Genomic DNA, 17829 nt, shown 5'->3' on the forward strand with positions numbered 1-17829 from the left:
TCAGCAGCACTGTGCTGACAGCTGATCAGGAAAATGTATCTTTGCAAAAGTGATTGCAGGTGTGTGAAAACCTGGATTCAGTATCAGCAAAGGCCATCTTAAAATCCCTTGTACACAAGGCCAGTGAATGACAAAAGCTTATGCAACAGCAGCAGCAGCCAGAGGCAGCAAAACACTGGAACAAATACGTTTTCTAAGCAATTAACTGAAGGGATCTCTGAGAATTGTACCTACAACAAATAAGACCATGTCATGTCATGTTCTGATTAAAGTAATCTCAAAAACAGTCAGCTGTCAGTTTAACAATAGCTTAATTACAAAAGTACAATTACACTGACACATGGTCCTATTAACTTAAGTTTTTGATAACACATTTATGGGTGACATTATTGTTGAAGGTTGGGAGAAATTAGCCACAGACTGCCTGTGTTAATCCTCTGTTTCCACCTGAGATTAAGTGTATCAGACAGGCTTAATTAAAGGTGACAACTTGAATGAACAACGCCTCGCACGCCTAACTCGCCTCAACTGAAATGCCAACAGCCGTTAGGCCTATATTTTGCGGGCAGTAAACCTGAACGCCAGCCCACCACGCCCTGTGTGGTCACACCCGTGATGGCGGCCAGCAGCACCTTTCCACCTACCTGTTCAGCCGCGCCCACCTCCAGGGAGGAAGGTATAAAATCCAGCCTCCGCGCCACCTCAGCACCATCTCCTGCGCATCACTCTTGGGGTTTTGATAAGTTTTAATGAAAGCTGCACCTGAGTCATAACACCATGTACACTCCATTCCGCTCTGGATTATCCTCCCTGTCCCTGAGCTCTTTGCCCACAATGTCAGGCTCCAGGCGGGCTACGAGCGTCCATGGCGCCGGTAGAAACGTCCGGGTGTCCTACGCCTCCGACGGCATTGGTGCCGGCTTTGACCTGGCAGATGCGCTCGGCGGTGCCGGAGGTAACAGCAGCAGTTTGTCCGTTTCAGGCAGCGAGAAAGTGACCATGCAGAACCTCAATGACCGCCTGGCCGCCTACCTGGAAAAGGTGCGCTCCCTGGAGTCCGCCAATTCGCAGCTGGAGCGTCAAATCCGCGAGTGGTACGAGAATCAGACCCCCACAGTCAGGGACTACAGCAAGTATAAGGCGATCATCGACGACCTGTGCAAAAAGGTACGCTTCCCCCCTCCCCACAGTCTCAGAAAGAGATGACTTTAATTAAATTACCTCTATTTTACGACTGTAAAATAATGTTAAAAATGTAATAATATAATGATAACCTAAAAATTTGGGATATAATTAAAAAAAATGTCGTTAAACTACGACCTAAAAACAACCCCCCAAATAAAGATTCATAATTTACTCATTTGTATGATGTTAAAACGCCATCCTCATAGAACTTGACTTGAGAGAGTGCACCACGAAGGTGGGAGAACAGAGTTTAAGGTGGGTTTATCCTCCGCAGATTAGAATCCAACCCGTATAATAAAACCTTTTATTTCGTATTACATATTTTCCCACCACAATGAGTCCTCATTAACATACTGTGTGCTGGCTCACTAATTGAAAGTCAGCAGTGTGATTCTCAGTTCTCATAAACTATCAGGAACAACGTACAGGAGATATGTGCATGTGCCAGCTAAAGTCAGACAGAACAAGTTAGTTGGAGCTAGACTTTTTTAAGGAACGCTTCTTTTTCTTATTTTGTGGTCTCACTGCCACCCACAAGCAGAGAGATGTTTAACACTTGGTGAGCAAATGTGATGATTGTCTGATGCCATGAAGCAATTACGGTGTAATGCAAGTCAGGCATAAGCAATGTATTCTGCTGATCAACAAAGCACTGCCAGCCCACATTGTAGATAATGATTAACACACCTTTGTGGTTGTACTACATGTGGATAAGAAACCACTGACAATGCCTTTTGTTTTTTTTTGTTTTAGATCAGTGCTGCCACGCAGGACAATGCCAGGCTGATGCTGCAGATTGACAATGCCAGGCTGGCAACAGAGGACTTCAGAATCAAGTGAGTGGAAAGGTTACTTTAAGGTCAGAAGTTATCAGCCCCATGTGGTAAAAACCTAATTAGCATATATCCACAATGGCAGAAGTCTGGAACTTGAAAGATGCAATAACTTGCAGCATTTTAACATTACATCACATGTTGGTTCAGTAGTTCCAGTCTATGTGGACTTATTGTCACAGGGGTGTGACTGTCAACACAGTGATAAAACTGGTGGGACTGGTTTTGGTGGAGCTTCACCTTAATTGTTTTTTGTTTTTTTGTGCTTTTTCTGTGCTTTTCCCTCGACAGGTTTGAGAACGAGCAGGCAGTGCGCATGTCAGTGGAGGCGGACATCGCCGGACTGCGCAAGGTTTTGGATGACCTGACCATAGCCCGGTCTAACCTGGAGATGCAGGTGGAGGGCCTGAAGGAGGAGCTGGTCTACCTGAAGAAGAACCACGCAGAGGTGAGAGTTCTGCTGTTACGAGGAGTATCACGCCATCAGGTGCCCGATTCCCCTCACTATCCTCGTGGTTAGCAATTTCTGCACTGGAAAACCAAACATAAATCTTATCAATCTAAACCAGAAGGAAATATGACAGAGCCATTCCGATCATAGTTTTTGGAAAGTCTTACTGCTACGGGTAAAAACAGCATTAACATAGTTTTTCACGAGACCGTTAGTCAACTGTCTGTTATCTTTTGCTTGTACAGTCAACAGGTAATGTAAACCTTGTTTGGCTTGTCTGCTGTGCCTTCAAGTTTTGTACTTCAAAGTAAGTGCTGCCACTGGCACCAGGGTTCTGCCAAAAAACCATGACTCATCTGATAACAAGAGACCTCAGATGATAGTCAGTTGATTATAGTCTGTTTATTTACTGAGGTGCTGAAAAAGCTCTTCTAAATCAGCATGAAAGAAACATAAATACATCCAATAAGGGTTCATATTGAGAAATGTTGTGTCGATATGTTAGTTAAAAAAAACTAGTGGCCAGCGTGGCCACAAGAGGCAACTGCAGGATAATGGTAAATTCTAAAACGTGGTGGAACAGCAGCACGAGTAAAAAAAAAGTCAGTAATATCAATTACACAATATCTATCCATACTGAAGTTTACTGGTGCAAGGAGCAGTACATAAACACAAACAGGTAGCGACATAAAATACATAGGAATAGATGGAGACGGAAATATAGACAAAACGAAACAAATGGAAAAAATAAAAATGATTTGCTAACTTTAGCTAACATTAGCCACCGTAAGCTACTGGTCATACCAGACCAAGTAAGGCTGTAGCAGCAAATCCCCTGAGTGTACTGAATTGACTAATGGTTTGTTTTATTGCTGATAAATTCAACACATCATTTTTTTTTATCAGTAAGAATGTTTATTTTGTCTTTCAAAAGTTACGTAGCCTCACTTTAACTGTGGTCCAGTCCTCTTTGTCTCAGGGTTAGATTCCTGTCTCATTCCTACTTTTGCTTTTCACGTGGGTTTTATCTTTGACCTTACCTGACCTCTGACTCTGTTGTCCCGCCTGAAGGAGCTTGCAGCCTTGCGTGACCAAGTTACTTCCAGCTCTGTGAACGTGGAGGTGGACGGCGGGCCTAAGGAGGACTTGACCAGGATCCTGAAGGAGATCAGGTCTCAGTATGAGGGCATCGCTGACAAGAACCGCAGCGAAATGGAGGCCTGGTACAAGGTCAAGGTGAGGGGAGCGAGACGATACGTTTAACCTCATGAAACCTTGTTTATATCATCTCATCTCATGCCTGCATTTAACTGAAGATGTGTCCTAAATATCAAGTGATTAGCAAATAGCCTGATTAGCTTTTTGACAATTTTCATGTCCAATTTCATGTCTTCCAGTTTGACGACCTGAACAAGCAGGTCGCAAGCAGCACAGAGACCCTCCAGACGTCCCGAAGTGAGATCAACGAGCTCAAGAGGACCATGCAGAGCCTGCAGATTGAGCTGCAGTCCCAGCTCAGCCTGGTAATATATATATATGCATATATATATATATATATATATATATATGCATATATATATATATATGCATATATATATATATGTCCATACTGGAAGAAGCTGCAATGCACATTTTCATGCAATCATTTTCCACCACAATACAACATAAGTCTGTCTCACCTGTTGCGTCGCTCAACACCAACTCTGTCATCGCTGATGTGTGAAACACACACACCATAACAACAAATTTTACAACATGTCTGACTATACACACTATAAATAGTCAGTCAGCCAGTAAACCTGTCAGTCACCATTTGTAACTGCCGCCGCACTTTTTTACACCTTAGGCAACTTAAGTGGGAAAAGCAGCAATTAGCGCTCAGTAAACTCTCCTCCTGTGTCATTTCCCCTGTGCAGAAATCTGCCTTGGAGGGCCAGCTGGCAGAGACAGAGTCCAGCTACAACCTGCAGATGAACCAGCTCCAGGCCACGGTCAACGCCCTGGAGAGCGAGCTCGGCCAGATGAGGGCGGACATCGAGAGGCAGTCCACAGACTACCAGGTGCTGCTCGACATTAAGACCAGGCTGGAGCTGGAGATCGCTGAGTACAGAAGACTGTTGGACGGAGAGGATCAAACGTAAGGGAACTCTTTAGCGAGATGTTTGTCACAGGAAGTCCAACTTGACATGTGATTTATCTGTTAGCTGGACTTGATTAAGGCAGGCAGGTAAAATATGGGGAAATGTAATTCACATGGATCTGTAGACTGAGTTCTCATATTAAAGGAATAGTTTGACATTTTTGGAAATACTCTAATTTGCTTTTGTGCTGAGAGTTAGATGTAGATGAGTTAGATGTACAATAAACATGAAGCTACAGTCAGGAGACGTTAGCTTAGCATAAAGACTGGAAACGGGGGAAACAGCTAGCCTGTCCAAAGGTAACAAAATCCGTCAAACAGCACATTTAAAGCTCACTAATTAACCCATTATAAATAAACAAGATATAGTGTTAGTTAGTGAGCTTTAGAGGTGCTGGTAGACATTTTTTACCTTTGTCGTTGTCACATGCTAAGCTGGCTAATGGCTGTAGCTTCATATTTAGCATACAAATATGAGAGTGGTATCGATCTTCTCATCTAACTCTCGGCAAGAAAGCGAAAAAGCCCATTTCCCAAAAATGTCAAACTATTCTTTTAACATTTGTATTATCTCTGTCTTGAATGCTAAAAAAATTTATATTAAAAATAACTTTTGTCTATCTTCTAGGAAAACTATTACCACAACTGTACAAACGACTCAAGTCAAAGGTAAGTTTACATCACCGCTGTAATTTTAGCTTGTCGCTTGTAAAAATGCAATGTACTACAGATTCAATTTTCTTTTGAATTCGTCTGCAGCTCAACCAGTTATAACCCAGAGGAGAAAGGTGGTGATTGAGGAGATTGTTGATGGAAAAGTGGTGTCCCGCACAGAAGATGTGGACACAGAGGTCATCAAGAAGTAGACAGACTGGATCCTAACAGATCTGGGGAAAATAATACCTTTGCTTCAAGAGGCCCTCCTGTATTTTTTCTGTTTCTGATGCCCGTCTTAAGTCTGTTAAAAATAACCAGGAAAAATGTTGTTGTGAAAAATGTACCCAGGTCTGAAATCCATCCAAAATACTTTCTACTCTCTCCAAATATTTGTGCAGTGCTGATATTTGGATTTATTGTCAGAAAATATTTATTCTGATGTTAAAAAAAAGCAAAGACAATAGAAGGTTTTTAGAATGTGTAAGAAGAATGTGAAAGCACTGGGGAACTGATTGTACTGTGCCTGAATGACATCTTTCTTAGTTTTCTATCACTTCATTTATCCAAAACCCACTGAAGACAATTATACTGTCCTCCAATCCGCCCCCTGAAGTACCACATTTACACACTAGGTGGCACTGTGAGCCTCAGAAAGGAAATGCACTTTTGCAGAACTCCATTGGATGGAGTGGATACATAGAGTGATAAAAGAAAGATAATATTCCATACATAATTTGTAGGGGGGGGGGGTCATTGTCAGTGTCAGTGTGAAAAGTAATATTAAATATTTGTGCATTTTATGTTAGTGATGTTTTTCTCATGTTAACAATGTTAAAGGTGTTATGTGTAGCATTTTTAAGGTAATATTTTTGTCAAATTAAATATTGCCCTAGTACAATTACCACTGATGAATTAGTCCATTGTCGAGATGATTGGCAGTCTCTGTGATGCAAACTATTTCTCTAAATTAAGATCATACTTCCCATAAACCTTCTTGTGTTCTGCTGTGAAAGGGATCTTTGCATTTTTGATTTAAAAAAAAAATAAACATCTGCCTTCCACTTGTTTCACCTCCCTTTGCACAGAAATATGAAAGCTACAAAGTACGCTATATAGAGGGCATTGTGTCCAAATTCAGTTTCAGTTCAAATGTCATGCAGGTACATTCTTTTATAAGATAACAAAAAGCTCATTAGATGGTTCCTGTTGTGCTGCTGCAGTGTGAATTTAGCACTCAGGTATGTATATTTAAACACCCAGGGGTTTTGCAGCTATGCCTTAGGGACTGCACAAAAATTACTAGCGGGAGGTGGGGTCAGAAAAGGGGAAGGGTTATGTATTTTTTTTTTCTTTTTGCTAAAGGGTAGGTAATCAGATTTTTTGGGGAGGGTTGGGGAAGGTCTTTCATTTTTCCATGCCTCCGATTTATATTTTATTTCACCCTTTTCTTGTGAGATTTACTGTAAAAAAACAACAACGATTGAATAGTTACATCAAAATAGTTATGTGAAAAAGTTGTGTGGATTGCGTGTGTAACATTCTACAGAAGCTAGACTGCTCGGTAAACAGGCCGCACCATTTGTTATGTTTAACATCATTTGGGCAATTGCTAATTCCACTTCTAATTTAGGCAATGTAATGTCAAAAAAATTTGTCCCATTAACATATTGAGCTTGAAATGAAGGTTTAGTTGAGAAAATTGGGGGGAGGGTGTTGCAACTTTCAACAGTGCCTTACTTGTTCTGGCATGACTAAAAGCTTTTGGTTGCTAAATTTTAGCTAATGTTAGCAAACTTAAGCTAAAATGTAGGAATGTGTGATGTAGGAACTCGTGAGTGGTGAAGAGGTTTACATTCTCTCCCTGTACGTGCAGTGTTTTCTGTCCACTAGATGTCGGTATATTCCCTTTATTAAAGTCTTGGATATGGAGTCCACCTGTGGGAATATCTTCTTTATACAGTAGCAGCTTAGCTACTTTACTTCATGATCAGAATGTAACCCAACCAAAGAAAAGATGTTCTATCCATTACTGAAATGAGTTCCAATAGTCACTGACAACAGACTACCATTTCACATTAGCTTATCTAAGCTTATCTGGTGATAATATTCAACACAACCATAGGTTATAGCAGCAAATGTTTTGAATGTCATCACTTACAGTACATTTGATAATGCTTCTGGATGTACCACATGGGGTTTGGGGTTCAGCCCCCCCCCCAAAAAAAGTGACAGTTTGTGTTTTTTTCCCTGCTGTTGCACCATTTTAACTTTATTTCGACATGCATTTTTTTAAATTACAGACCTATGATAAATGCTCGGAATTCATTCACTTGTACTTGTTCAAAAGTGTTTTTCTGCGAATTCTTTCCCACACACTACATTTGCCCAGTAACTACCAGGCCTATGTTTTTTCCCCCTCTGTATTTCACCATCATTCAGCTATGAGATGGGCTGGTCTGGCTCGACTCCACGGTCAGTTTCATGTCTTTGTCTGTCCCTGATGAGACACTTGGATGCGGGAAAAGTTTTGAAACATGTGGTGTGGTTTCCCACTCAAATGTATAAACACCAGTGAAAACCTGGCCTTCATGATACTTTGTATGCATTAACCCATGGCATTTAACATTTCACACCTGTTATTCTATTTACTGTGGGCTATGTGTTGAGTTTACCAACAGTAAGCATTATTAGAGTTAGATGTAAAGACAAGAGGCATTAAAGCGGGGCCTCTCTGTCCTCCTCAGGGTGTATTTATAGTCTGAGGTCTGCACCAAAGATCTGCTCTGCTGTGGCACGACTGTGTCACTCAGGGCTGGTGGTCCCTAGTCACGACCTAAATGATGACAAAATTCTGCACCACGGGAAGTTGACGTCACCACGGCACAGTCACCACCTCGGTGACGTCACTTGACGGAGGCCGGGTGGCAGCGGCAGCAGCCGAGGTTAACGCCATCTGCTGGATGGAAGCAGCCACTCACGCAGCATTACGTCATCGGGGAGAAACCGGTGTCTGCTCCGGATCGGTATAGCCTCAGAGTCTGGATCTGAATGGAAAGCGAGCCGAGAGGGGGGCTGGCCTGTAGTAACTCTGAGGCTATTATTGGACAGAATCTGTTTGCTCCAGCAGGGAGCTTCAGCCTCTCTAAGATTAGCTGACAAAAGCATAAACACTTCTCTAAAGTTTGTCTGGAAAAGGAGATATTCTCTTACACCCTGTACGCTACTTGGCTTATCCAATATGGCAAATAGGAATATACAATAATTGGCACAAAAAGTAATGAGTTGTTGTTGTCTTGGGTTAAGCCATCAGAAAAGAAAACAGGCCTACATTGGTGTTGATCAATGTACATTATCCCTGTAGAAATTAAAAAACTAATCATTGAAAGATAACATAACAAAAGATATTCGAGTTTTTCTTATGGCACAACACTGTCACAGTTTTTTTTTTTTTTTTTAGCTTTAGCTTGATTGTCCCTAAGAGAACATTTGTCTTGCAGCCACACAGAGTGGGCTAAACACAGAAGCTACATAAAACATAGTAACATAAAACATATGATAAAAAATGTACATGGTAAAGCCCATCACACATAAATTCCAATGTGCATCAAAATACAGTGGCAAAAAAAAAGGCAAATGCGTAATAAAATATAATAATCAAGATGTGTGCACACGCTGCTTGTGCAAGCAAATGTGCTTTAGTGGCAACGGATTGTGCCAAATGGAGGGGAATTAGCTGATTACCTGTTGTTCTGGTTGGATGCATACAAAAAACAAAATTCCACGAGGCAGATTTAGCAGCATAGAGGTTCCAACAGCAAACCATCTGTCTGTGCGCGGTGCCGTTCAGAGGAGCTGCTGTCCGTGGTGCTGAAACGAACAACGGCTAAAAGACAGACAACTCAACATGTGTACGTTGGCGCTGCAACACAGGGCACACACAGTTTATAAAACAGGCTTATGTGATTTATTTGAATTGGCAAAATACTAAAAATGACCAAGTGTCGTGAGAATCTGATGTTAAGGTTCGATAAAGCTGTTAAATGGTACCCCGTGTGCACTTCGGCACTTTGTGTGCCGGTTGTGTGCGTATCAGTGGGTGTGTTTGTTTTTTTTGTGTGTGTGTTGGATAAAACACTAGGGGATGTGTGTGTGTTTGTGTGTGTGTGTGTGTGTGTGTGTGTGTGTGTGTATAGCCACGGTAAAGGCTGCGCTTGCATGTGAGGACCCCATTCTCACATGAGTAAGCGCGCCTCCGCAAAAAGAAGAGGAGAGGAAGGAGGGCTGCATTCTCATTGACTGAGAGGGAGGGAGAGAGAGAGAGAGAGAGAGAGAGAGAGAGAGAGAGCGCGGAGAAGAAGCACGGACTCCGCAGACACCACATCCAGCTCCAGTCTGACGACGGCGGAGGCACCACAGACCGGCCGAGTGATCCAGGGGCCGCCTCAGCTCGACTCAACTACCGGCGTGAAAAACGGAGATGGGCTCCCCGTAAATCCGGGCGGTGGAGGGGAGAGGCGGGCAGGCGGGGGGGGGGGACGACGACGAGAGTGTGGTGGGAGAAACACCCAGAGAGGACAAACAAAAGCACAACCGAGGGTGCCTGCAACCATGAGCGGCTTGCACTTTTCGCCAGAGCTGCGGCTGCCGCTGCCGCTGCCGCTCTGCCCGCGGACCATGTCGTGAGGTGTGGCTTGGAAACGCTCCTGGGAACCTGTCAGCCGAAACGACTCGCCGAGGAGGAGGAGGAGGAGGAGGAGGAGGTGGTGGGGTGGTGGTGGTGGTGGAAAAGATGTCCGCCTCGGTGGGGCCCCAGGGTGGCCCTCGCCCACCCACCGTGCCGCCATCCATGCCGGATCTGCCAGACCTCAGCCATCTCACCGAGGAGGAGAGGAAGATCATCATGGCAGTGATGGCTCGACAAAAGGAGGAAGAGGAGAAAGAACAAGCCATGCTAAAGTAAGGGCAACATTTTTCCTTTTTCCGTGGAAGTTAGAACGCGTAACGCATAGCAGTCCCCGTTCGAAAGATGCCCCTTGTACACCGAGCTGCCCATTACAACCCAGTGTGTGGCAAACATCACACACCCATCACATCCAGTAACCATTAGCCGATGCATCTGTTCTTCATCATTTTGCACTTGTAGGTTCGGCTTGAAGAGGTGGTGGTGTGTTCCCCAAAAATGAACCCACCGATATAAAGGCACAGTAGATCAGTAACAGCTCAAGATGTGTTTCTAAAAGAAGTCAGCATCACGAGAAATACAGCGGGCAGCCGACGGGGGCTTGATAGTGTTGGAATCAATCAATAAATGAAAACACCGTCACAGTCAGTGGGGATGACCCGAAACAGGGTCAAACGTGTTACAGGTGTAGCTAGGGCCCTGAGGATGGGGTGTGACAGTGCTGGTGGAGGTGGGTGGGTGGGGTGGGGGTGATGAATCATAGCGTTATCCATCTTTCCCCCACTCGTTTTCATCAATGGGGACTGCACCCCGTCCCTCAGTTTACACCTCCAACGCCACTCTGATTGTCCTTTTACGCACGCACGCAGGCTGGAGTGGCTTTATCAGTGGAGCTTTTTGCAACCGCGGATTGAATGTGTGTGTGTGTGTGTGTGTGTGTGTGTGCGTGCGTGCGTGCGAGAGAGAGAGGGAGATCGCTTTGACAATAATAAGAATAACAATGACATTATAGCTCATAGGCCTGGAGCGACACAAACCGTTTTATAAGCCCGACAGACGGACGGTGGTGAGGCGGCGTGTACGGTCGTTCGTGCTTCCCTCGGCAGAGAGACGAACATGGGGTGTGGTTGGGAATCTCAGCAGGTCTGAACCGGACACGTTACAGACACCGAATATATTGTTGCACCTTTGAAAACTCTCTCTATATATTGATCAAATGCCAATCCATCTCCAAATACTAAGAATCCGAGCTGTGTAAGAATAAGAATAACCAGTGTTACGTTTCAGAAGGATGCTATAGACTACACAGCAACTCCAAACCACTAAAGGAGCATTATGGGGAAATGCCAGCAGCTAGCTATAGCTCACTTTAAACTCACTGTCTGCACACACACACTACCAGATGTTAGAGAGACATTACAGTGTTTTGTCATGAGGGCTGGGTGTGCTACAGCTACCTCTTACAAAGGGTTGGTTGCATTGCAGTCTGGTGCCTCAGGGGTTTCCACCACAAGCAATTGCAATTTGAACCGCCAGAGCCTACGCTGAGCTGTATCCACACCTGCACTGAAACATGTGAGGGCCCTTTTTCTAATGAAGGATGTTGCTGGATCCAGGCGTGCGGCATCCTATAGCACTCTGGCTTGCTTCAGTTCTAATGGCTGTTTTCATTTCCTGACTGCAGCCTAAAGGGAAACTGGGTGAGAGCCGCATCGAGGCCCCATGAGAGTACGTGATGTATTTAATGTTCCATGAGGCACAGGCTCAGGTTCAGTCAATAATGGCTTCATCATCTGGCTAATCATTGATGGGACCAGCACACCATGGACAAAGGAGGAATGGGATTTGAGAGAAATATGGAAATAATGGCTGGTGAGCAGTAGTGAGGGAGCCTTTAATGTTTACTACAGTATATTTTGCAAAATTATTATGCAAGATGCTGAGTGGATATGATGATAGTTAGCAAGATAAATGGTAACACTTTAAGTCCCCCTAGTTAGCATTATAAGCAGTACAAAAACATGTCATGAATGGTTTATAACACACTGTAATGTATTAATAAGCAGATATATGGGCATCTTTAAGTTCATTAATGTGCAGTATTTTAGAACAGTACAGTGTTTTATTGTTAGTTATTATATTTATACATCAGCCTCCACTTATTGGTGCCCACAGGAGGAGTTACAGTTGTTGAGAAAGAAATTAATGAACACTTACATCTGCTTAAAACTACATTATAGTGTGTTATAAACCATTTATTAAATGAGTATATACTGCTTATAAATGCTAAATAGGGGTACTTAAAGTGTAACCATTTATCTGGCTAACTAGTAAAATCTTGCCAGATAAATAAATAGAGAGAGAGAAAAGACAGAAGACTTATGTGCTCTTGTTATTGAGGGGAAAGATTATTTTGGCTTTACATGCATTTACAGGAGCCATCCCTTCCTCTGTGCATTTTGGGTAATATCAGAAAGAGGTTTTTGGGTGATCATGTTTAACTCTAACTTTACACTCATGGGGTAATAATAACCCTTTGGCTGTTGCGTGCAAGAACTGGGCTTGCAATTGAAATATACATTTTAATTCCTAAATTGCTGACATTACCAGCAAGCATATGCTTCCAAAAAGTCCTCCAAATTAAACTAAAACAAAATATAGCTTTAGCATGTAAAAGTGAAGAGTTAAGCAAAAAAAAAAATAAATAAATAAAGTCAAAGGATAGAAACAGAACTCTCTTTGCATAGAGTTGGCCTATACAGGGCAGAGTGAATGAGTCAGGGAAGAAAAGAAGATACGGACAATTTGGCCATTTTGTTTCATTTATAGCAATGCTTTATAAATATAACGTGTTGGTGCCTTCTAGATGTCAGTGAGCACCATCTAACTTTTTCATTCATCTTTTTTTTCTCATTTATATTTAGAATTATGAAAGATAGTTATGGGTCATGGTTAATGGATTGTATACTTATTTGTCGGTTTTTGAGGAAGAAACAAGCTTTGTTATGGTATAAGAATCTAATTTGAAATATGTTAAGTTTAATAAAGACAAGATAGATAAGATCCACTTTAATGTCCCTGTAGGGAAATTTGTTCTGCAGTGCCGCGCCACCGGATATCTTATCTTATATTATCATTATAGTCGACAAAGCTAAATTTGGTTCCAGACCTTTGAATCATTGGTCACAGCAAATGGTTCAGCAATTCAAATATGTCTGAAGTTGTGCTCGCTGTCGGCTATTTCTGCTGGTTTAGACCAATTAGAGCTTTGCAGGCTCTACATAGCTAGCTAGCTACCTTAAACAGCCATATATTTTCAATTGCCGCGAAAGATGCTAACTGCTCCTAGCAACCACCACCACAGCTTCTTTGTGTTGAACAGAAATCGGAACATTGAACACAACATTTGGGTTGAATGAATCAAGTGAAACGATATGGCAATTCAGTCTCATTATCAGGCTACTAAATTCCAGACAATTAAATTAATGTCTCCATTTATGTTGTTTTAACAAGATCTTAATTCATTTCTGTATAATTTGCTCTAGCCAAAAATATGTTCTTTGACACCATGATGTTAGAGTTTCTCGTAGGCAATATAATTCAAAGCAACCTCCCTATCTATGAAACGTATAGAACAAATTCATGTTTATTGGCAGAGGTGGACATAAATAACAGCCAATGGTGCTTTCCGCCAGCAGTGAAAATTCACATCAAAAAGAGCATTCTGTATTTTATGTCAAGACTATTCACCTGGTCAGCACTGTCCAATCTGGTCTCAGCGGTGCCTTGGAGCAGCTGGCAGTGATAAGGTTTTACTGATACTGGACTTTATCTGTCGTGAGTTTAACCTCCAGCATGAGAGAAACTGAAGTGCTGAGCCAGAACACCTGGTTCTGGCTCTGGTTAGGCTGTGAGAAGTCAGCACCTGAGCTTTCCTTCACTGATTCACAGCGCTAACGAACATTTTGTCCACGACTAATACTCTACAGACCTCAGAGACTCCCTCCATTGACTTGCTAAACCTCCATTGACTTCCTAATCCAGAGGATGTTAGTGGTGGGGGAGCTGTCATGCTGTGGGGAGCGAGTGAAATGCTGAACGCAGCAGTGACCAACCTCTCTGATGCTGTGACGTTAAAAAGCCTTCTCCTAGCACAACAGGAAATCTCTCTGCAGCCCAACTCTCCAAGTTCCCTTCCACCCCTGGGAGCTTTTGAGGTTTCCAAAATGTAAATATAGAAATAATGTGTAAAATATTTATGCGTTCAGCAGACAGGTTTTATACATTTCAGATGGGGGGTGCATGCACAACACAGGATTTAAGGCTGGAGTGGTGGGTGTGGTCAATGGAGGCACCCACTTGTGTTGATGTTAAGGCAGAGCTGAAGTATAAGTAAACGCTATTAGTAGCAGTACTGCTTGAATTTACTGGAACTCACATCTGACTTTAGTATTATTTTTAGTAACATTTATCCAATTCTTTAACTTTAACTTTTCTGACCTATGGCACAGTGCAAGGTGCTGATTGGCTGGAGTTTGCTCGTTGACACCAGATGGACAGAAGAATAAATCAGGACCTGGAACACAGAAGGAGGGAGAGGAGGGAGGATTAAGAGGTTTTAAGGATTAGAGTGGTGGAAAGAGAGAGAAAAGGGGGAGACAGAAAGAATGGGAAGAGCTTCTGTATGGGGTCCTACACACACACACACCAACACACAGCTAATCTCTTTCTGAGTCTGATATGGCTGCTTACTGTCCACCAAGAGGTCAGTTGTAGTTTGGTGGTCAAGGTCAACACTAGGCTTTCATTTATAGGAGAAACAGCTTGACTTCTGTTTTGATGTGGGACTTCAATAGTTAGATAGTTTGGATTCTGGTGGATTTGGCCATTTGTCCTTAAAGCTGCACTAATCAATATTTTTATATCAACAATGAATCAAAAGACTTCATGTAATGTGAAAGGAGTTGCTCATAGCAATGAACCCACAGAGAATTATCACTTGACTCTGCAGTTCCCCTCAGCTCTATGGAGCGTTTTAGCATCTTTTAGCTCGTTGTTTTGGTTTTTAAGGCCCACAACTTTACTGTTTTGATTCATTCTCACTGCTCTCATCAAACTCATTTCTAGCCACAGCAGGAAGCTGTTTTGGGCAATAACAAAAAAAAAGCTCTAAAATCCCACTGTATGCTACCTGGCCAGCACCAAATGGCAGACAGACAAAGTTAGCGACTATCTGATGTCGTGCAGTTTGAAAGTATGCATAAGGTGAGTTTAGCCTAGCCTAGCTCCGTTCTTCAATGTCTTTGGCATGGGATTTAGCTCATTTCAACAGTAGAAAAAATGTCATTTTTTATAAAATTGATAGTTTCACTTTTAACAGACAAATGTAATTATATATAATTTACATTGATCATGTACAAACAGTCACGGCACTTGCACTGGGAATAGAAGGAATTGTTTGAGCCAGAAAGTTTAAACAAGCTGTCAGACTAAATAGTACCGTGGCAGCTCAAGACAAAACTCAGTCGTGCTTTTACCAGCTTCTAACTATCCTTTGCATCCTTTAAGCTTGTTTTTTACATAGGTCCTAAGATAATATCACTGACTTTTCTATCCTTTTTAAAATAGATATTCTTCTTCTTGCTAGGATACGTTTAGCTTGTTTGCATTGTAGCTAGCTGAAAACAGTAGCAGCTAGCATTATGTCAAGTTACCAAATTTTGTCTCTAGAGTGAAAAAAAAAATATTCGCACTAAACCCAATTTGATATTTTTAAGCTGAGATAAAGAGAAACATTTCCCAGAGCAGACTTAAGAGTTTCAAGGTTTCTGCAAGAAAAATGCTAATGTTGAATTATGTATCAGGTCTGAAAATAGCACACACTTGGAAGCACTTCCTGAAATATTTAAATATTCAGTTCACTGGCTGCTGTTGATGTTCGGAACCTTTTTTTTTTCTTGTTAACCTGTTTCAGTTTTGGCCGACTGTTGAATTCCACTCATTACAGTGAGAAATCTTTGCACTGTGTCCATGTGTGCAGATAAATGTTTGTGTGTGTGTGCATGTGTGTGTATGTATTTGATCATATATTTGAATGTAAATAAAGAAAGAGTATGTACTGGATGTTCATTCCTACTTTAAATAGGTGAACGCATGCACTCATATAAGTACATATACTCTTTCTCACACACATATGCTCACACGCACTCAAAATCCACACATAACCACCTTCACATACACACAGCATCTATACAGTATGTCTGAGAGCACGTGTACTGCGTTACTTAAGAGAGGCAGCACACAAAATGCACCACAAACTCAGACGGTGTTGCTGTTTTCTCGGTCTGTGGATGAAAGCTTGCAGAAGGAAAGTACGCTCTTGCAAAGACAGAATGCCTTCGTCACTGTACAGTTTGTCCTGTTGCTTTTCAGCCAGCTTCCACTCTTTTTCCAAACAGCTGGAGAGAGTGTGAATCCATGTGTTCTGTTTGTGTGTGTGTGTGTGTGTGTGTGTATTCAGAGAGTGCTGGATTGGATCTACACAATTTGCTCTTAATTAAAAGAACTCAAAGGCAGTTGGGTGTGTCTGCAACACCTGGATAAATGGAATCCAGACGGGGGTGGGAGGGTGACAGTGTTTGTGTGTGTGTGTGTGTGTGTGTGTGTGCACGTTCTTGTGAGTTTGCCTACACATATGTCATCTCTGCAGCATGTCTCAAAAAGCTGCATCTTGTGTTTGCTTCTCAGTTAAGATACATGGTTCCCAAACATTTGGCAACCATGGCGGCGCCCCATAGTGACAGTGATGGTTTAAAGCCAGGTCCATAAAGAAATGGTCTTCCCAGTTTGGTGTGGAGGAACTTGACTGGCCTGCACAGAGCCCGGTCCTCTACCTTAAACAAGACCTTATCTCCCAGCATCAGTGTTGCTCTTGTTGCTGAATGGGAGCAAATCCCTGCAGCCAGGTTCCAAAATCTGGTGGAAAGCCTGAAACCAGAAGAGTGGAGGCTGTTATACAGTAGCAACACTTTAACTGTTGCAAAACAGTACTGTCGCTACTTGCATGGGCGCCTGGTTATGTTTTGAAATTTAAAACAAATTTCCTGCATTTCTACACCACCTCACCTGACTTTTGGTAACAATAGAAGATAACTTCCAAAACATAAAATAAGAATAATTTTGTATAGGTCCTACTCAATCTCAGTTAGATGAATAATAATGACACATTATGAGATTGTGTTCCTCACTTTGTTGAATGTAACGGCATGGCTCATAAAATCCCATTTGAGTCAGTTGTGGTGAAGCAGGGTTGGATGAACAGGGGCAGGACAGGGGGAGCGTGCTCTAATAGAGGTTTGGGAAACATAGTCAGTCTGCTGTGTGGAACAGTAATTGGACAAAGTCACAGAGGGGGTGTAGTGGTAAAATAAAAGGTGGGTAAACTATAAATGCCCGCTGGCTGAACTGTCCAATGTTACGTAATGGGGAAAAAAAGTGAGTAAACCCTATGTTGCATTTGAAAAAGGTGGGTAAACTGCATTTATGTGCGTTTACCTTCCACTACATCCCAAAAAATAAAATCAACAGGGCTAATGCAAAATATTAATAGCCACTTAGTTACACTTAAAAGAGCCGACTCTTTGATTTGGCTCCTTCGCGAACGTCCCATCTCCACAGCCGAATCCTATTCGACCGCAAATCGTTTCGGCATTTCAGCAACAATAAAAGCCTGCTTTTAGCTGATTTAAAGTTTGGCTGGAGTCAGCGGGCCAAGCTAGCCTATCGTTTCCTATGTTATATTTTCAGTCCATGATCGCAGTTATGTTTCTCACCTTTGAAAACAGTCAGACTCCTGTGTGGACTGTGATTGACAGCCAAAGCA

At 42.4% G+C, this 17829-nt stretch overlaps 2 protein-coding genes and 1 long non-coding RNA gene across 26 annotated transcripts in view; 2 read left to right on the forward strand and 1 right to left on the reverse strand.

Annotated features, from left to right (window-relative positions):
* The first annotated feature begins 703 nt into the window (after window positions 1-703).
* On the forward strand, window positions 704-6327 carry LOC122873568 (keratin, type I cytoskeletal 19-like). Its single transcript, XM_044190453.1, has 8 exons — window positions 704-1167; window positions 1939-2021; window positions 2310-2466; window positions 3541-3705; window positions 3867-3992; window positions 4386-4606; window positions 5238-5278; window positions 5369-6327. The coding sequence occupies exons 1-8, from the start codon at window positions 778-780 to the stop codon at window positions 5473-5475; spliced, it is 1290 nt and encodes a 429-aa protein (XP_044046388.1). The 5' UTR covers window positions 704-777; the 3' UTR covers window positions 5476-6327.
* A 271-nt stretch (window positions 6328-6598) lies between these two features.
* LOC122873572 lies at window positions 6599-9414 on the reverse strand. Its single transcript, XR_006377471.1, has 2 exons — window positions 9008-9414; window positions 6599-8310 (listed from the first exon to the last, which is right to left on the reverse strand). It is a non-coding gene; the product is annotated as an uncharacterized LOC122873572 (long non-coding RNA).
* A 414-nt stretch (window positions 9415-9828) lies between these two features.
* The window catches only part of rims1b (regulating synaptic membrane exocytosis 1b), a 77729-nt gene continuing 69728 nt past the window's right edge, over window positions 9829-17829 (forward strand). For 23 of the 24 annotated variants that reach the window (XM_044190406.1, XM_044190418.1, XM_044190416.1 and 20 more), the window contains exon 1: window positions 9830-10222. In XM_044190406.1, the coding sequence (XP_044046341.1) occupies window positions 10056-10222 (167 nt within the window). In that variant the 5' untranslated portion in view covers window positions 9830-10055. Of the gene's footprint in view, window positions 10223-17829 lie in introns of all 24 variants that reach the window. The other variant, XM_044190407.1, reaches the window with a different exon arrangement.

Source organism: Siniperca chuatsi, linkage group LG3 (genome assembly GCF_020085105.1).
Source record: "Siniperca chuatsi isolate FFG_IHB_CAS linkage group LG3, ASM2008510v1, whole genome shotgun sequence".
Lineage (NCBI taxonomy): Eukaryota > Metazoa > Chordata > Actinopteri > Centrarchiformes > Sinipercidae > Siniperca > Siniperca chuatsi.